Source organism: Hyperolius riggenbachi, chromosome 1, assembly GCF_040937935.1.
Source record: "Hyperolius riggenbachi isolate aHypRig1 chromosome 1, aHypRig1.pri, whole genome shotgun sequence".
NCBI classification, from domain to species: Eukaryota; Metazoa; Chordata; class Amphibia; order Anura; family Hyperoliidae; genus Hyperolius; species Hyperolius riggenbachi.
In genome coordinates this window covers 472,952,261-472,971,150 of record NC_090646.1, presented here as the reverse complement: position 1 = coordinate 472,971,150, position 18,890 = coordinate 472,952,261, and the positions used below count along the sequence as shown (strand labels likewise).

The 18,890-nt window shown below is 44.8% G+C and overlaps 1 protein-coding gene across 1 annotated transcript in view; it reads left to right on the top strand.

The window, feature by feature from the left end:
• ARHGEF40 (Rho guanine nucleotide exchange factor 40) overlaps positions 1-17,349 on the top strand; it is a 168,527-nt gene extending 151,178 nt beyond the window's left edge. The window contains exons 20-21 of the mRNA XM_068240785.1: positions 15,340-15,395; positions 15,485-17,349. Of these exons, the coding sequence (XP_068096886.1) occupies positions 15,340-15,395; positions 15,485-15,526 (98 nt within the window). The 3' untranslated portion in view covers positions 15,527-17,349. The remainder of the gene's footprint in view (positions 1-15,339; positions 15,396-15,484) is intronic.
• Positions 17,350-18,890: the final 1,541 nt, after the last annotated feature.

The window sequence follows — 18,890 nt, the reverse complement described above, 5'->3', positions numbered from 1 at the left end:
TCGAAGAGAGAGAGCACGACCTCTTGGTCTTCCTGTAACCAGGCTCTCTGGGGAGGCCCTACTTCTAAATCCCTCTATACCACATGCTCAGCATTTGCGTCACTTGCGTATCACTCACAAACTTGCATGACCACAGAAAAGTGAAACTCGTTTGGTTGTTACTCAAGGGAGCAGTGCCAGGTGCCTTCTAAAAGAACGCCTTTATACAATCAGCTCCATCACAGGTACTACTAAACCTATACCCATAACCCTGTATATCCCTTAATTTGAAAATATGGGTTCATGAGATTGTTTATGAGGCACCAATCTCTGGACCAGGTTAATTTGTTTGCGTAATTTTACACACAAACTCACCTGTATAATGATTCCCAAGATTGCCACCCCCATCACTATGACCAGTGGATGTAGGAAGAAATTCTGAATTGCAGAGGCCCAGTCCGAATGTCCCTGGAATATTGCCAGAAACCGTTTCCACCAGGTCAGACTGGAACTCACCTGATTATATTTGTGTTCAACCTCTTTAAGATCGCCTTGATCATGACGAAATATCACCTCTAATTTAGTGTTCTGTTTGTTTAACCGTTTTAACAAAGTGTGATCTTGTGTCAAAACCTGTACCCATTTGTCCCATGGCGTGTTATCCCTCAGGATGGGCACCTCCTGTGGAGCTTTGAACTTTAGAGTTCTCCTCACAATTTGAGGGATCACGTAGTCAAACCTGGATGACTTGATCCGTATGGGATCTCCGCTCACACAATATGTTCCCCTTAAAAGACCAACCCTATCGGAACAATTATGAAAATGTACAATGAATGTGTCATTAGACCTCATGTTTAAAAAACACACTTTTCCTTCAGCCACCGGAGATATTGGTTTGGCATTAGGAGGGATCTTTTGGATGGCAGCTGCGCACTCTGTGTTATTGAGCCAGCAAGCGTCCTCACTAAATCGGACTTGCCCCGGCAAACACAGGTACCTCTCTGAGAATTGCCAGCATGATGACAAATCTACTTGTTTCACCTCCCCGTCTAGCACCAAAAACCGTTGACCTCTCAGGTCATGGTGTAAGACATGTGTTGAGGAAACAGGTGTACCCAGGGATACTACTGGAAAAACTACCTGAGTTTCTCCGACGGTAGGAACTAAGGAAGTAGCGGTGCATAAAAAATTGTCGCATCCCATCCATTTGTTTATCCACACCTCTCGGTGCCTCCATGCAAAAGATCCTTCCCCCGGAAAATCGACAAATCGCTCCTTGTCAAGTCTCAGCTGTAAAGGAGTTTTACCTTCTGATAAGGCTTGAGCCATTATCTTAAAATCTGCTGTTAACTCGGTCTGCATTGACAGGCATGCTGTCTCCCATGCAGTACCCCTAGCATGTTCAATCATCTTCTGAAGAATTATTTGAATGTGCCTTTGAGTGTACCCCAGAACTTCATATGTGTTGTGCGTTAACTGTTCCAAGACCAAGTTCAGATGGTGTTGGGTACCCACATTCTGTTGTCCCAATGTGCCTAATTGTTGAATGACCTCCGTCATCCCTTCTATGTCTACACTGTTTGCTACCCCCATTCCAGCGCCCACGCCTCCCAAGAGTGTATCTGTTAAATCTCGGGACCTTCTTCTGGCTACGCTATTCCCCGTGGAATGTGCCCATGACATAAAAGCCTGTACCAGGGTGGCAGTGACAGTGCTGCAGTTAGGGTATATATTAGATATTACCCACTCTTCTAAATTAATCTGCCAAGTGATCAATTGAAGCTGGGCCTCCATGATCACTGGAGTCGCCCTCAGTTGATTTAACTGGAAAGGGCCACTTTTTACAACCTGATGTGTCTCACATGACGGTAGGTGGGGTTCCTGAGTAGTCCCTGACAGGGTGACTACCTGAGCTTTAGGCGTTGGGGGAATCCCCACTTTTACTGTCACGGTTCCCCTTCTCATTATGCAAGATCTATTTGGACCCTTAAACTCTAGGGACTGTGGGATGCAAAAACCATATGTCCATGGTCCTTCATCCTCCCGGACTAAGGGCGCTATTTTTAAACTCCCCCTTTTTAGTCCCATCACCCTTCCGTCATAGAGAGTCCCCGGGGTGCTACCTGATGTATCCCAGGATTCTACCTCTCTACTCCAAAAGGTCCCCGGATCCATCCAACTCACGTCCCATGCTAACCCTTGTGGCCCTCCCCAGAAGAATACGGTAGGTACTCTTTCTTCTGGGAAATTGATTAGCATATCAATGACAAACGCTGTTCCCAACTGTCCTGTTTGGACCTTTGCCCCCCTTATGTCCTGGGGCAAAATGCGTACCTTAGGTCGGGAAGAATGTACTCTCTGCAATCGTTCGATTAAGAGTACCTCCTCACTTACCCATCTAGCATGAGGATAAGTGCTGGAATATGGACTGTGTGGTATTGTCTCATGTTGTGACCCCTGTAGTGAGGATGTTACCTGTGTTGGCTTTCCCTCCCCCGGGACCGCTCTCCCCACCCTCTTTGTCACCTGGAAATGTGGCTTGATCTCGATTTTTTCTTCTTGTTTCGAGAGCCACAAACCCTCGGCTTTCCAGCCTTTACGTGTGTATAGTTGTTTCAGAGGCACTCTCTGTTGGTAGTTCCAGAGTGTGATGTTGTCCCCCGCGTCTCTCCGGCAGGAGAATTGACGCCTCCTACTTGTTCCTCTCCAATCTGGAACCATCTCACTCTGCATAACCAAGACAAGGTACCCCTGAATCACACACTCCACCTTTTGCATGTACCCATTGTACTGCAATGTACCTTTTAACACAACTTTGGATCGGTGCATCGATTCTGGGAGTGTGACATTCAATAGCAGGTTTACACTGCCGCTCACGTCACCCTTCCAGCACACCTGACCTTTCAGCCCTTTCACCCACATTGTGCCATGAAATTTGTTTTCTCCTGGCACAAGTGCTCTTTTCCTCCGTCCCTGCATGGTCCATCTGTGCCAAGCGGAGGGAGGTGTGAAAGGATTAGTACCTTTGTCACCCAACATTAACATGCTTGGGCCTTGCATTCTCATTAACCCCTTATTATACATGAGAATGTCCTCTCTTCGTTCTCCTAGGACGGAATGGCAACCTAGGATCACCATCAGCACGGTACTCTTCATTATAAAAGCACCACCTTGGGAAAGAAAAACATTGGCAATTTGCACTATGCTTTGCTCAGTCAGTTTTTTTAGACGTTTTCCGATCTCAGGAACCTCGGTTTTTAGTCTCTTTCCAATTTCAGGAATCTCGTGTTTTAGTCTCTTTCCAATTTCAGGAATCTCGTGTTTCTCCAAACTTAGATTGGCATCTGGAACCTTTCGCTTATCCGACTGACATCTCCAGCTTTGCTGCCAGCACTGCAGCTGTCTCGATTCCATATTGCCCAACTCCTGAAATCGAAATACAAACAAATCAATTCTTATTAATGATTTGGGATTCGCCCTGCGGCTTGTACTCTGTACACTTGAAATTGATCAATATATATCGTAATTGATCTCGTTGCTCTATGGTTCTCATGAACTCTGTTTACTCTTATTGGTAGATTGGAGTTAAACTTCACCCCCCTACCTCAGTACTATCCTCAGTACTTACCTGTTTAAAATATGCTCCCGCGGACTTCACCTTTGGAAGCTCTCACCTCATTGCAGCTCACTCCACATCCCCCCTTATCTGTCCATGCGCGGCCGTCGCATGCACAGATTACGAATGCCACACCTGATGCTGCTTTGCAGGTGAGCCTGCAATGCTCTTACTCATTATCGCATTTACTTATCTAGAACTTCATCGCGATACCAGCTCTGCTAGAAGTTCTGTGTGTTGTACCCTCTGAGGCTCTGACCAATGTTTGCCGTGCCACTACCCCCAGACTTCACAAAAAACGGCTGCCTCCCTGTAGGAAGGAGCACTTTGCACTTAAACTACACAGGGTGCAGGGCTAAGCATACCAGCGTCACATGCCTGTATGCAGATCCCTGAATGCCCACATGGTAGGTAGTCACATGGCAAACAGCGTACTGATACACTGTCACTCTGTACATGGCAATTCTATCATCTGTATAATTGCCCCATGAACTGCGGTCAGTTTTTGTTCTTGGTGCTACAATTGATAGGAGCTGGAAAAAACATATTTGACCAATCAGTGGACGAAAAAAAAACGCACAAAAACAGCCCCAGCCCAGCATAGACCTCTCAGTCAAGCTCTGGCCCTGTCCACGACAAAAAACGGAAAAAAACGTTACCGCTCTGCAGCAGCGGCGACGGAAACCCGGATTGGTCAACTCCCTTTTTTCCACCTCCGGCACCCCCCTGATGCACTTGTCCCCCTTTCCTTCTATTGGGAACTCATGCTGCACCACCCATTAAGGTGCCCCACTTACAGGAATAATCCCGTAAGCAACTCAGTACAGACACTTTCCTGACCTGCACTCCTACGTGTGTCCCTGCACCTAGCTGGGACACTCTTTCTATCCGTGCTCCTGCTAACCTTACAGTAATAGCTTGGTGCACGTATCCTGGCATTCCTTTCCATGGACCCAGGGAAAACCTCTGGGGAAATACTTCGAGAACCGAGACACACAGTAGCATGTCTCTGTATTTCTACCTCCCTCCCTTTCAGCTGCTCTGCCCGGAGCCGCGAGCACAGCCTGACGTGACGTGGATCCCCCAGCCCCTCCTCCCCCCTGCCATGACGTGTGGGGGCCATGACTCTCGGGGGCAGGCTCTCTCCACTGCCGCCATTTTGAGTCCTGGACTGCCAGCTAAGATGGCTGCTCCCATAGCAGCCTCTCGTTCCTATACCTTAGGAGAAAACACAAACTCAAACAGAACAAACATTTTTTATGCATAGTTACACAGCATCTATCCACAGTGCACAAAGATCAGCCTCAGCATTCCTTCACGTCTCAGCTGTAATCCGAACTGCAATCAGACATACAGATCCCCAGAGACGTAGGAATCTTTCTCACTCTATCACAGACATAACTAAGAACCGCCCGAGCGAGCTATACGACTCCAAACCACTTTAACTGTTTTAACTGTTAACATCCCAGCTAGAACTTCTTCTGAAACCGTTATCAGCCGGAGCTCGCCACACACCCAACAACACAATACAGACATTGAAAAACATGTTAGCAGCAGCACCGACTGGAAATGCGAGAAACTTGCAGAACATCCCACAAACAGAAAGACACTCGCTTTCCTCTTCTATCCTCTCCCTCCCCCTCCACCTGCTCGACAGCCGCCCCCCCCCCCCTATCTCTTCCGCGGGGCGCTCTCTGCTAGGCTAAAACACAGCTGGCATCACTCCCAGTCTCTGGACGGGGAGAAAAAAAACAAAACCAACATAGGAGGAACAAAAAAAAAAAAAAATGAAGCACGCAGCCTCCACGCTGCAATTAGCACAGAATGTACATATGACCACATTATCCTCTCCTTGTTATAACACCAAATACAACACAGATAACGCCATATAACAACGTAAATCATACTTGCCTGAGAGGACTTCGTACGCCTGCCAATTCGACCAGCTTTTGGCAACTCCACGAAACTGAGTGGATCCCTGGAACTACTGAGCGTCATCTCTGTGTACCCACACTGGCTCAGCGGATCGATCTCCAGCGGCAGCTGCCAGCCGGCCTCGGAGCCTTCCAGTCACCTGCGATCCGGTTTAGGCTATGACTGCGTGCACTTACAGTCAAAGTTTAACATCCACGAGTTTCGCCGCTGGTTTCCTCGAATTGCAGCCCGTGTGCTCGGCTCCCACACACTCACACCAGCTTATCAGTCTCAGCTTGATAAGCTTAACAGTCCGCGTCTATTCCGCTTGTTTTGCTGTGGAATATCTTGAAAACTTCTTCTTTGGCCCCCGGCCCCTGTCTGCTTGTTTTGCTAGGCAGGGAAGGGTTTCAGCGCCACTGTTATAAACTGTTCTTATATCACCTTGCTTCGACACCAGTAACTTCTTACAGTTACGTCTCACAGACTGGGAGATCACTTGACTCTCCACACAGCAAGCAGGAGATAGACTTTCTCAGGCTTCTTCAATGTTTACGTTATTAATTCAGGAAACGGGAATACAGATAGATACATTCATCATATCCTAGCCATGCCAATCTTCATGTTGCGTTACAAGCTCGTGATTAGACTCCCTGCTGAAGTCAATCAGGTACCTTCTTCCTAACTACGTTACACTAAACTACCTATGTACAGCATACATTAAATCAGATTACAGAAAGGAAGAACATGCTTAGAGGTCCCAGTCGCCCTTGCGAGCTAGTGCGGAAGGAAGAAGCAGAATGCTCTCTCCATCGCTCACTCCGGGTTTAATACCGACTAGGAAAGAGTTAAATATGACATCATCTTCGCCACCCCCTAGATCAGATTATTGGTGGACCCACTCGTGGTGTCATCATACCCACCTACTTGATTAATAATTAATGAGGCATTTGACCTAAATGCAGGAATGTGGATGTTTTTTTTTTTTAACAGAGAATTTTTATTGATTTTTTAAGGCAAAGCCAACAGACAGTTAACAAATAACAATAACCCAGAGTACATTCAGGTACAGAATAGCTCAGATTGTACAACATGATATATCACAGCAACAATGCAGGATGCAGTCATCTCAAATGAAAAGAAATTAGCACAGTTTTACATAGTAAAGAGGTATAACACGTATCATGAACGTCAGAGGTCAAAGGTTATTCAGCGAAGTCAATTAATTAATCAAATTAGCATAGAGACCCATCCAACAAATACTGCTCACTATCTATGAAAATCTTGTATCGAGGCAGTTATATCTAGGTGTGGAATTATCGTATCCATCGAGTCTACCCAGCATCCCCAAATTTTATCAAATATAGAGAATTGCCCACGAGCTTGATAAGTAAGTTTATAAAGTGATATATTTGAATTTACCAGGGATTTCCATTCAGTTAGTGTAGGTAGTACTTGTAATTTCCATTTTAGTAAAAGACATTTCCTTCCATAGAAGAGTAGTATTCTAAGTAATTTCTTTTTATATTTATTGCAACTGATATCGGATAAAATTCCCAATAAACATTGATAGGCCGAGAGCACCACTGGTAGATTCAATTTAGATTGGATAAAATGTGTCACTGACTTCCAGTATTGTTGGACTAGTGGGCAAAACCACACACAATGCAAAAAATCGGCTGCTGCAATTCCACATTTAAAACAATGGTCACTATGAAGAATGCTAATTCGAGCAAGTCTAGATGGGGCAAAATATATCTGATGTAGCCATTTGAGCTGAGTGATCTTATCCCTAGAGGAGATCACTGTTTTATGGTATGTCTCCGCTATCTCCTCCCATGCCTCAGGTGTCAGAGTAGACCCTTCTATCTGCCATTTGTCACGTATAGATTGAGCTTTTCCTTTCTGTGAGTGCCTCAAGAGATAATTATAGTATCTAGATATCAGCTTATCTTTGTCCCTATTTAGTAGCAATAATTCTAAAGTAGAAGGCTGCACCTTAACATTAGCTAACCCCATTTGTGATTGAATAGCATGACGGAGTTGAAAATATAGAAATCTGGACCATTGGGGGATACTGAACTCCTGGCGAAATTTAGAAAAATCTTTAAATTGACCATCCAGAAAAAGTTGATGCACGTACTTTATACCATACCGTCTCCAGAGATTATTTTCAGACAATGGCAGCAATTCCGGCAGATTTTTGTTAAACCAAAGCGGGGCACTAGGGGATATCAGTTCCTCATCTACCTGCACTATCCTCCCTGCCTTTTTATATACTTTAATTGTATTATTAATAAGCTGTAACCCGGCTTGCTTAATAGGAACACCTGACCTATATATTGCCCCACAAAGCGCCTCATAGGAGGTGGCAATATCCGCTTCAGTTTGAAGACTAGTGTCCCCTCTTTCCTCCCCCAACCAGCCCTGTATAGGGGTAAGTTGCGTTGCCAAATAGTATATAAAGAAATGAGGTAAGGCCATACCACCTTGATCAACAGGCATTCTAAGGGTTGCTAAAGAAATTCTAGGTTGGGAGCCAGACCAAATGAAAGTGGTTATCAAAGAATCAATTTTTTTGAAAAAGGATTGAGGAACCCATACAGGTGCCATTTGTAAAAGGTATAGCAATTTAGGAGCTATGACCATTTTAACAGAATGTACTCTGCCGTATAGATTTAGGGGTAAAGAGTTCCAGTTTTTTAGTTTTTGCTCAACATGGTTAAGTGCTGGATAAAGATTCTCCTCTATATATTTGGTGTTGTCTTTTTGTACCCAAACCCCTAAGTATTTGAATTTATCTACAACAATGAGTTTAGAGTCATTACAAATAACGGATCTATCAAAATCATCCAGGGGAAATAGAATAGATTTCGTCCAATTAATATTTAGGCCCGAAATGCTGCCAAAGTCATCATAAATCTTCAAAACTACGGATAACGAAGTATCTGGATCAGCTAAATATATGAGCATGTCATCTGCATATAATGAAATGCGTTCTTCAGTTTTATTAATTTTAAGACCATTAATGCTAGATGACTCTCTAATTGTTTGTGCCAATGGTTCTAGAGCAATGGAAAAAAGAAAAGGTGACAGGGGGCACCCTTGGCGGGTACCTCTAAGAATCTGGAATGGTTCAGAAATATGGCTATTTACACGAAGTCTGGCTGTGGGGGCATTGTAAAGAATCCGGAACCAGCGAACAAAACCGTCCCCAAATCCGAATTTCTGTAATACTTTGATTAAAAAAGGCCATTCTATAGAGTCGAATGCCTTATTGGCATCCAACGATAGAATAATTCGTGACCCAGAGTTAGTGTGGGGAAATTGAAGATTAGAGAATAGCCGACGAATATTTAATTTGGTAGATCTGCCAGGAATAAATCCAGTCTGATCCGGATGTATGATCATCTGAATAAACTTCTGCAGCCGGTTCGCCAGAATCTTAGCCAAGATTTTCATATCGTTATTCATTAGAGAAATGGGGCGATATGATTCGCATAGCTCCGGTGGTTTGCCTGGTTTCAACAGAAGTACTATTAATGCTTCTCTCATAGAGGGGGGAACAGTTTGACATTCACCTATGCATTTAAATAAAGTATGTAGTCGGGGTATCATGGAAGTTTTGTTTTTTATGTACCACTCTATTGGGATTCCATCCAATCCTGGGGCTTTCCCCTTATTAAAGGACATCAAGGCCAGCTCTATCTCCTCAGTAGATACTGCTGCATCCAGTGCCATTACTGCATCAGGGGACAGAGTTGGCAGATTCAAATTGCCAAGAAATGCATCGATTTGTTCATCTACCTCCCCTAATTTGGATGAATACAAGTTAGAATAAAATTCTTGAAAAGCCTCAGCTATACTTTGAGATAGTGTACAAATTTCCCCTTTAGAGTCAATGACCCTCAGAATGGCAGAGGTGTCGGAATTACTTCTTAGGAGATAGGCCAGAACCTTACTGCACTTATTACCAAATTCAAATTGTTGTTGTGTATGTATTAAATCCCAACGTTTGGCTCTATCCAATAGCTTCAATTCCAATTTTCTCCTAGCTACTTTCCACGTTGCATAGTTTTCTGGAGATGGATTTGCTGTGAGCTGGTCTTTACTGGCAACAGACTCTTTCTCATAGTAGGTTTGCAGGGCTGTCTCATTATTCCTAATTATCGATAAGGATGCTCTAAAAATGCCCCTCAAAACAGCCTTTCCTGCATCCCAGCATGTTAGTAAGTCAACTGACCCCTCATTTTCATTCCAGTAGCGCTGGTATCCCTCTTTACACTCTTGAAAAACTATCTGTTCCTCTAGCCACCAAGGCCCCATTCTCCACAGCCCTGTTTCACGAGGGCCCTGAATTTTAAGACAGCAGAGTATAGGTGTATGATCAGATATACCATGTGTCAGGTGTTGAATACTCTGGACGCAGGAAAGAACGTCCGCAGTGCCCATCACCATATCAATCCTAGATAACGTTCCATAGGTATCTGAGTAGCATGTATATTCCCTCTTTTCTGGAAATTTCCATCTCCAAATATCTACCAACCCATAGATGTCCATCCAATTCAATAGTGCTGAATACGTTCTACCACCTCTGCTCAACCTATCTAGTCCAGGATCTATGACAGCATTAAAATCCCCAGCAACTATTAACGGACCCTCTAGTATATCATGTAACTTGCAGGAAATCTGTTCCAAAAAGTTAGCAGAGAATGGAGGGGGAACATATATGGAGACAATGGTTAGCGGTCGACCTTCAATAGTGCACTTAAGAATAACAAATGCACCCCTAAGGTCTATTCTTATACCGTCAACGCTACCAGGGAACGTTTTTGCCAACAAGATGACTGTTCCTCTCGAGTACGCAGAGAAGTGGGCGAGATAATAATTAGAAATCCATGGCTTTTTAAGAGTTATGGCTCTAGCTCCAGTTATATGGGTTTCCTGCAGGCATATGATATGCGGGGACTGCTGTTTAATGTAATCAAAGACCAATTTGCGCTTAATTTTATTATTTAGACCTCTGACATTCCATGTCATCAATTTAAGCTGTACCATGGTTGAAAAAAATCCTGCTGCGCTGCTCATATACCTGCACTTCCATGCTTTCAATAGTGTACCTTAGATTTCCACATACATGTCTAATGTTAGCCCAAATGTACTCATAACAAAACCCCCCCTTAACCCACCCTGCCCCCCATACCAACCTACGGGAAGCCTCAGTACCCCAAACACCTGAACCGATAATGGAGATAACTTGTGGTATAGCCTGTCCCGGTCCGAGACTCTCTTACTATATTCTTAAAAATGTTTGTTTTGACCCACAGCACCAGATATTTCGTTTTACCCATTCGTAAAAAACAAATTGAACATCTGCATATATATATGTATAGAATCCCCAGCCCCCCCCCCCCCCCCCAAAAAAAAATGCAATAATTTTCTTCCAATCAATATTAACCGTTTGATAATAATACCGCATAATAATACAGTAAAAAACATTCAATACCCCATGCAATTTCTATTTGTAATATATAGTGCAAATACTATATAGGCTGTATAAAATTGTTCTTCCTGAGTGTCAGTATACCAGAGACTAACATATTGACCTCTCTCTTTTTTTAAAAAATAGTACAATCATGCAACAGGATATCAATATATCAAGAATAAGCTTATAAACCTTTTCTTTTAAAAATATAACAGTTATGCATCAAAGTCCTTAAAGAAACAGAATAACTAATTTTATAGCATATAATGCATTTAGGATGGTATTGAATATGCTCCCTGAGCAACAGCTTAGTTATTAGTGGCGTTTTCAGTGGCACATGACATATACCATTTACACTCATACATCAATGTATGATTCCAGGCATCAATAAATGCGACGAAAAGAGTGTTCAGTTATTCGCAGCCACTTCATTTAGAGCAATCAAAGTTCAGACAGTAAATGTGGATAGTGAAGATCTCTATGGAATAGTACAGTTCAGCGTTTAAGGCCTCTAGCCGGGCGCGCTATCGCCATGCCCTGAAGTTCCATCCACTTTATGGCTTCACCTGGGTCAGTGAAGAAAATGACTTTATCATTATGTTGGACCCTAAGCTTAGCAGGAAACATCATGCTGTATTCAACACTATTTTCACGTAGACTTTGTTTAGCGCGGGAAAAAGTGGCCCTTTGGCGCTGAATCTCAGCAGAGTAGTCTTGGTATATAGAAACTCTAACACCGTTAATTTGTAAATCAGGGATATTCCGAGCTGCCCTCAGGATTTCAATTTTATCCCGGTAGTTAAGCAGTTTAGCAACCATAGGTCTTGGTACAGATCCAGGTTTCGGAGGGCCCCCGGGGACCCGATGTGCACGCTCTATGCTGAAAGCACGAGAAAGTTGCATGTCTGGGAGAGATTTCTTCAGCCAGTCTTCTAGGAATATCTCCGGATGAGTTCCCTCAGCTTTTTCAGGTATTCCAACAAAGCGCAAATTGGAACGCCTAGAACGATTTTCTAAGTCATCCAGCTTGAATGTGTGGCCTTCCGACACTTTCCGCATATCGCCTAAGGAGGACTGAAGAGGTCTCACAGTGTCTTCTACTGCACTCACTCTCCTTTCTGTTTCCCTAGTGCTATCTCTCAGGTTAGCCAAGTCATGCTTGACAAACGATAACTCAGTGTGTATGGTATCAAGACGAGAAGTAAGATTAATTTGCAGAGATTTTATGGCGTCCATTATTTCTGCACGAGATGGCTCTGTATCACTCCCTTCCTCCTCCTGCAGCCCTTGAGCCTGCTTGTCACTTTCACCTTTCTTTTTTCTCTGCCTAGACTTTTTAGGCTTCAAAGTCTCTTGTGCAGAGTTATCTGCTGATATGGCAGAGTCTGGAGCAGTAGCAGGTGGTGCAGCCTCTCCTCCCTCATCCTTATGGCAGGGGTCAGCGCCATCTTGGCAGCAGGAGTCAGTGTCCTCTTGATTCTCCCCATGTGCAAAACGGGCTAATTTTTCAGCTGGGGTGAGCGATGGCCCGTATTTTGTCATGCTGGTGTCTGGGGAGATGTGTGCTGTGCCTTGGGAGGGTGAGGAACACAGTCTTGGAGCTGCCAGCACTTACTTGTGGAGCCTAGTCCGGCTCTGAGCACAGTAGAGATCCCGGCTTCTGCGGCCTGTATACTCGCGGCTAATGTCCGCCGCCGATCTGCACGGGAGAGGTGTCTGTGTGACGAGCGGGAGCTGGGGAGAAGGATCCGTCACTTTTCGCCGTCGCTGCTGGGCTGCGGAGGTGGGAAAAGCTCAGTGTTGCGCTCGGACCGGGAGAGCAGACAGAGAAGACGTCCTCACACCATCGCGGCTAGCCACGCCCCCAGGAATGTGGATGTTTAGTAAATATGGCCGATGTTTACTGTTCCTGTGGTGTACGTGGAGGTCAGAGTAGGCCGATGGCCTTCTTTTAGGAACATGTTCTCAGTATCTGCGTGTATCCTCTGCTACACGCAGACCCTGAGATGCCTCTGCCTGCATCACAAAACCTCTATTGATTTTAAAGGCATACACTGCGGACAAGCCTTTTACATAAACCTCAGGCCAAGTAACTGAGGCCTACTTAAATTATAACACAACACTATGTCAAAGTTACTCCACTATCACCAATAACCTGGTGTGGTGCTTCTTGCTCTCCAGTAGCCAAAGCTCCACACTTATTTCACAGTGCTATGTTTCCATGTCAGAATAGCCATATAGCGTAACCAGTTTCGACAGATATTTAATACACTGATTTATGATCCATTCATTCATGGCCCAATATGGAAGGAGTGTGATTTGAAAAAGGGTGATGCTGAGATTTTCCTGGTTGGGAACAAAGCACTTTGGCATCATCCAATAAAATGCAGGTTAAAGAAAACCTGTAACGACAAAAAGTTCCCCTGGGGGTACTCACCTCGGTAGGGGGAAGCCTCTGGATCCTTTTGAGGCTTCCCCGTCCTCCTGTGTCTCCCAGCGGTCTCGCTCTGGCCTTCCGAACAGCTGGGATGTAAATATTTACCTTCCCAGCTCCAGCGCATGCGCAGTATCGGCTCTCCGCTCAAAGATAGATGGAAATAGTCGATCGATGTCGGCCCACTCTACTGTGCAGGCGCAAGTCTCCTGCGCCTGCGTAGTACAGCGAACCCGACAGAGATCGGCTATTTTCGCCCATCTCTGTGCCAAGAGCCGCAACAGCTGGAGCAAGGGAAGGGAAATATAGCAAACCTTGTCAGCCTTGTCGAGGGAGGATTCTGGGAAATTTCAGGGTAGCCAGCGCTGGATTGACTGCAGCTACAGTGGAGTAGGAAGCCTCATTGGGACCCTGAGGCTTCCCACTACCGAGATGAGTACCCCACAGGGGAACTTTTTTTTGTTACAGAGTCTCTTTAACCACTTTCCCCTCCACTACAGTATATCTACGTCAGCTGTGGCATCCTCCAAGCCACAGCGACGTAGATATACTGACCTGGCTGCAGCCCTGCTGTGCACGGTCGGGTGCTCTTTAGAGTGCACCCTCCGGCACTGTCAGCTGCAATACTAATTGGTGGAAGGGAACATGTTCCCTTTTGGCCAATTAGTATACCCCCCTCCCATGAATGATCGCTGCAGTAGTGAACTGCAGCGATCCTTCATCTGTCCCCCTCGGCGCACATATAGTTAATAAAAAGGCACAAGCAAGCAGCTACACTCACCTACCTCGTTCCTGCGACTGTCCTAAAGGCTGATCCTCCGATCCCCGCTCTGCAGTCAGCCGCATATTGCCGGAAACCCGGGTCCCGGCTTGATGACGTCATCAAGCCGGGACCCGGGTTACCGGCAATATGCGGCTGACTGCAGAGCGGGGATCGGAGGATCAGGCTTCAGGATAGTCGCAGGACCGAGGTAGGTGAGTGTGGCTGCTTGCTTGTGCCTTTTTATTAACTATAAGTGCATGGAGGGGGCTGCCTGATGGGGGGGGACATCTGGCTATAGTTTCTTGGGGGGAGGGGGATATCCAAAGGGGGGTATACATGTTTATTGGGGGGCATCTGAGGAACCAAGGGGAGGGGGGTTTACAAATTTTGCACATCTGGGCACCTGGGGGGGGGCATAACTTAATACTGGGGGCACGTTTGGCTATAATGGGGGGCAGCGCTAATCCTGGGGGTACATCTGGCCATAATGGGGGTAATACTGATCTGGGGACACATCTGGCTATAAAGAGGGGCACTATTTCTGGGGGTGCATCTGTCAATCTATTCTGGGGGTGGCAAACACGGGACACATCTGGCTATGCTGGGGGGCTAATATTGGGGACACATCTGGCTATACTGGGGGGGTGGGGTGATACTGGGGACACATCTGGATATCTATACTGGGGCGACTTTAACTGGTGGCACCGTTTTTATGTCAATCGCACTTTTTATTTTTAAACAGAAATTGGTCAAAATTGAGAAATAGTGAATTTTTTTTATTTTCCCCCCTTTTTCCCATTAACATGCATAGAGAGGAACTTGGGACCAAATACCCCCCAATGAAAGCTTAGTTTGTCTTGAAAAAAAAGATATATAGATCATTTATGTGGCACGAGTACAGATTAAGTTATTGGTGATTAAACAGGGGCACCGCTAAAGCGTCAAAACTGCTCTGGTCAATAAGGGGAAAACAAGGTCTGGATGCGAAGTGGTTAAGTAATGCGGCAAGATAAAAAGGTTCCATAATTCTGAGTAATTTCTTTCTGGGTGATCAATGCTTGAATATTTATAATTTTTAAATAATGTTTACGAAGGTCCATACATTTGCAGTTACCTGTCCTGTTTTGTCATTTTGTTTGGTGCTCTAGGTGGACCAGTATGCCTAAAATCAATCTCACCCATTGTGGAAGGAGAGAAGCCAAAGGTAATATTGTGCTTTACAACATTTCTTTAATTTGATATTTCCAAACACGGTAAACATAATAAATATCTCACCATGTATGCTTCTTTTAGGATTTAGCCATTGAAGTATTTTTCCCTTCCACCTCTGTATAAGGAAATGGGATTTTTAAAGTCCAAGTAAATATAAATTGCCTGCACAGTGCCATAACCACTGACCAAGAGGACAACATTCTCAGCATGTCAAAGACCTCCAATAATGGTGCTACAATATTCATTTGCCAAGTAAACCAAGTACAATGCTGTCATCTCAAGTTTGAAACTGTCAGCCCCTTTGTGGCAAACAAAACTATTTTACTTACTAAAGACCACATATACGGTAAACTGAAGGAGGAAAACTAGAGGAACGTAGTAGAAAACAAGAGGAGCCTAGTATTTCTCTTGATGCTTGTGGCATTTTCATCTCTATTAATTCCAGCATTAAACTACATGGACATCTCATTTGTTAATCCATCACTTCAGAGTTTCAATACAAAGAAACCACGTGAAACCATTCAAGTGGAGAAATGTGTTTTACCATGTGAGTACATGCCCAGCCACATGATGCCAAGAAACTGGATTGTGGTATCTTTTGCGGCAGCTCTGGGAAATCAACATGATAACACCCTCCATAATTCATTTGGTGAAGGGTGATGGATGCAGTCGAAGTGTAAACACTTACTCCAATGAGTCCCAAATACCCACTCTCTCCTGTTTATATGAACTTCCATGGCCTGTGGGTAGGTAGATTGAGACAGACTTGTTATTGTGTAAGACACAATCTTCCAAAATTCACAGCTTCTCCCCCTACCTCGGCATGCTCCCAAATAACTTCTTGTGTTGTAACTTTCTCATTTGACATGTTTCATTGTACACTATTGTTCCCGTCAAAACATCTCTTGCTGCAGTTTTCTCAAGACAGCTCTTCAAGCTGAGTTCTGTCTTTTTGGTTGCTTGTTAGTAGAAAATATAGAGCCGTTCAGATTTGCAGCATCACAAGCTGTATGATACAAGCTGGGGGCGTAATGAAGAGGTCCAAAGCAACAAACTTTATTACAGTGTGGTCAGTGGTAGATAAATAAGCGGTAAAAACAGCACAAATTTATAAACTAGAGGAAAACAGATTGGTTCAATTTATTGGTGACCTAAATATATCAAACACCCTGAGGTGTGAAGACTCAAATATTATACCATACAAGTATACAAAATGTTATTGACTCACAAGTAATTAAAATAGAACAAAAATAGTATGTAAAACCCCTTAGGATAGCAAACATCCCTAATACATGCTGCATTGCATACAGCTCATTCCCATAAAACTGTTGGTTAGGAAACTGGCAGAGACAAGAGTAAAGTATACATTGTAAATGGCAATGGATATATTGAATGGCATTCAGCTTTGAAGACAATAAAGAACCTATTGTGTTAATATGAAGTTCTGACATATTTAGTGGTTAAATGCCTACTTCCTCAGAAGGCTACAGATAGTTTCAAATAATTCAACCAACAGAAGATGTAGGCTGCCAGAAACAAGAATACTGTATATGCGTCTGCAGTCCAAAAGCCTTATTTCCAGAAAAAAAGTGCATTTCGCAGTGCACAGTGTTGGTAGTGAAGATCACCCAACCATTGGTTTCTAGTATAGAGCAGTGTTCAGTAGTGGCATTGTGAAGACCTGGAATCACATGGGATCCAGTCCGAACAACTTGTCGTCCATGAAGTGCAGTGTAGTGGGAGTGCACAAGGAGCCGCCATAGGCCAAAATGTGAATTACAGACAGGCCGTCAAAAGTCAGAGCCCAGATTACTATAGAAACAGCATAATTCTGCCGTTGGCAATGGCTGGCAGCTGAATTACATCTTACGTCCATAGTGGCCTGGAGGGGGAATAGTAATTAGCGCCTCTGCGATTTTTGAAGTAGCAGGGTGAGCTGTTTTTTTTTGGGGGGGGGGGGCTTTGCCCTGTGCCCAAATTTTCCAAAGCCTTAAAGGGAAGGTCCAAGCAAAATAAAAAAAAATGGGTTTCACTTACCTGGGACTTCTACCAGCCCCATGCAGCCATCCCGTGCCCTAGTAGTCATTCACTGCTGCTCCAGTCCCCCACTGGCAGCATGCCAACCTCGGAGGTCGGCGGGCCGCATTGCGTACATTTTTATGCATTCCAGGTAGTGCAGGAACATTAACGCATACATTTTTATGCGTTAGTGGTTTAATGCGTACATTTTTACGCATTGATCCGCTAACGCGTAAAAATGTATGCGTTAATGTTCCTGCACTAGCTGGAATGCATACTGTACAAATGTACGCAATGCGTCCCGCCGACCTCCGAGGTCGGCAAGCTGCCAGCGGGGGACTGGAGCAGCAGTGAGTGACTACGAGGGCACAGGATGGCTGCATGGGGCTGGTAGAAGCCCCCAGGTAAGTGAAACTCATTTTTTTATTTTGCTTGGACCTTCCCTTTAATTACGTGCATGCTGTGGGGCTTCTAACACCTTATCCCCTTCCCCTGGCCTGTTCCCGCTTTGTGCCAAACTGATCCTCCGGTCCCCCGCCGCCCTAAGTAAGTTCATCTGTTTTTATTGACTTAAAGGAGTTATCAGGCAAAAAAAAATGAGTTTCACATACCTGGGGCTTCTACCAGCCCCATGCAGCCATCCTGTGCCCTCGTAGTCACTGCTGCCCTGGTCCCCCTATGTCAGCTAGTTTAGTTTTTGCCGACCTCGGGGTAGGAGGCAGCATTATGTACATTTTTACGCATTCCCGCTGGTGCAGGAACATTAACACATAAGTTTTTCTGCGTTAGTGGTTTAATGCGTAAAAAATTACATATTGAAACACAAATGCGTAAAAAACGTATGTGTTAATGTTCCTGCACCAGCGGTAATGTGTAAAAATGTACGCAATGCGGCCCGCCGACCCTGGGGTCGGCAAAAACTAAACTAGCTGACGTAGGGGGACCAGAGCAGCAGTGCGTGACTATGAGGGCACAGGATGGCTGCATGGGGCTGGTAGAAGCCCCAGGTAAATGAAACTATTTTTTTTTTTTTGCCTGATAACTCCTTTAAATATCCATTTAAGCATCAGTTTCACTTTATACACTCAGGACCCAAGAAGGTACATTGCTATTGGATAGTAAAGAGGTAAATGTAAAAAGCAGAGGGACTTTTTAACTGGTGAAAACATTGACTGTGGCATAATTTAATTCTACAAGGAAACGTATGCTGGGAATACACGGGTCGACCCGGCAGCTCGATTAGCCGCTGGATCGACCCCCGCCGCGTCCCTGCCACCATCCGGATCGATTCCCGATCGTCCCCGCGGGCGCTCCTTATCTTCCACTCGATTCCCCGCTATTGTCCGCCCGCGGGGATCGAGCGGGCGGGGATCGAGCGGGGTCATCGGACCTGTCGGAAATTATCAATCGAGCCATCAGCGGCTCGATTGATAAGGAGAAATCACGCCGTGTATGCCCAGCATTAGTT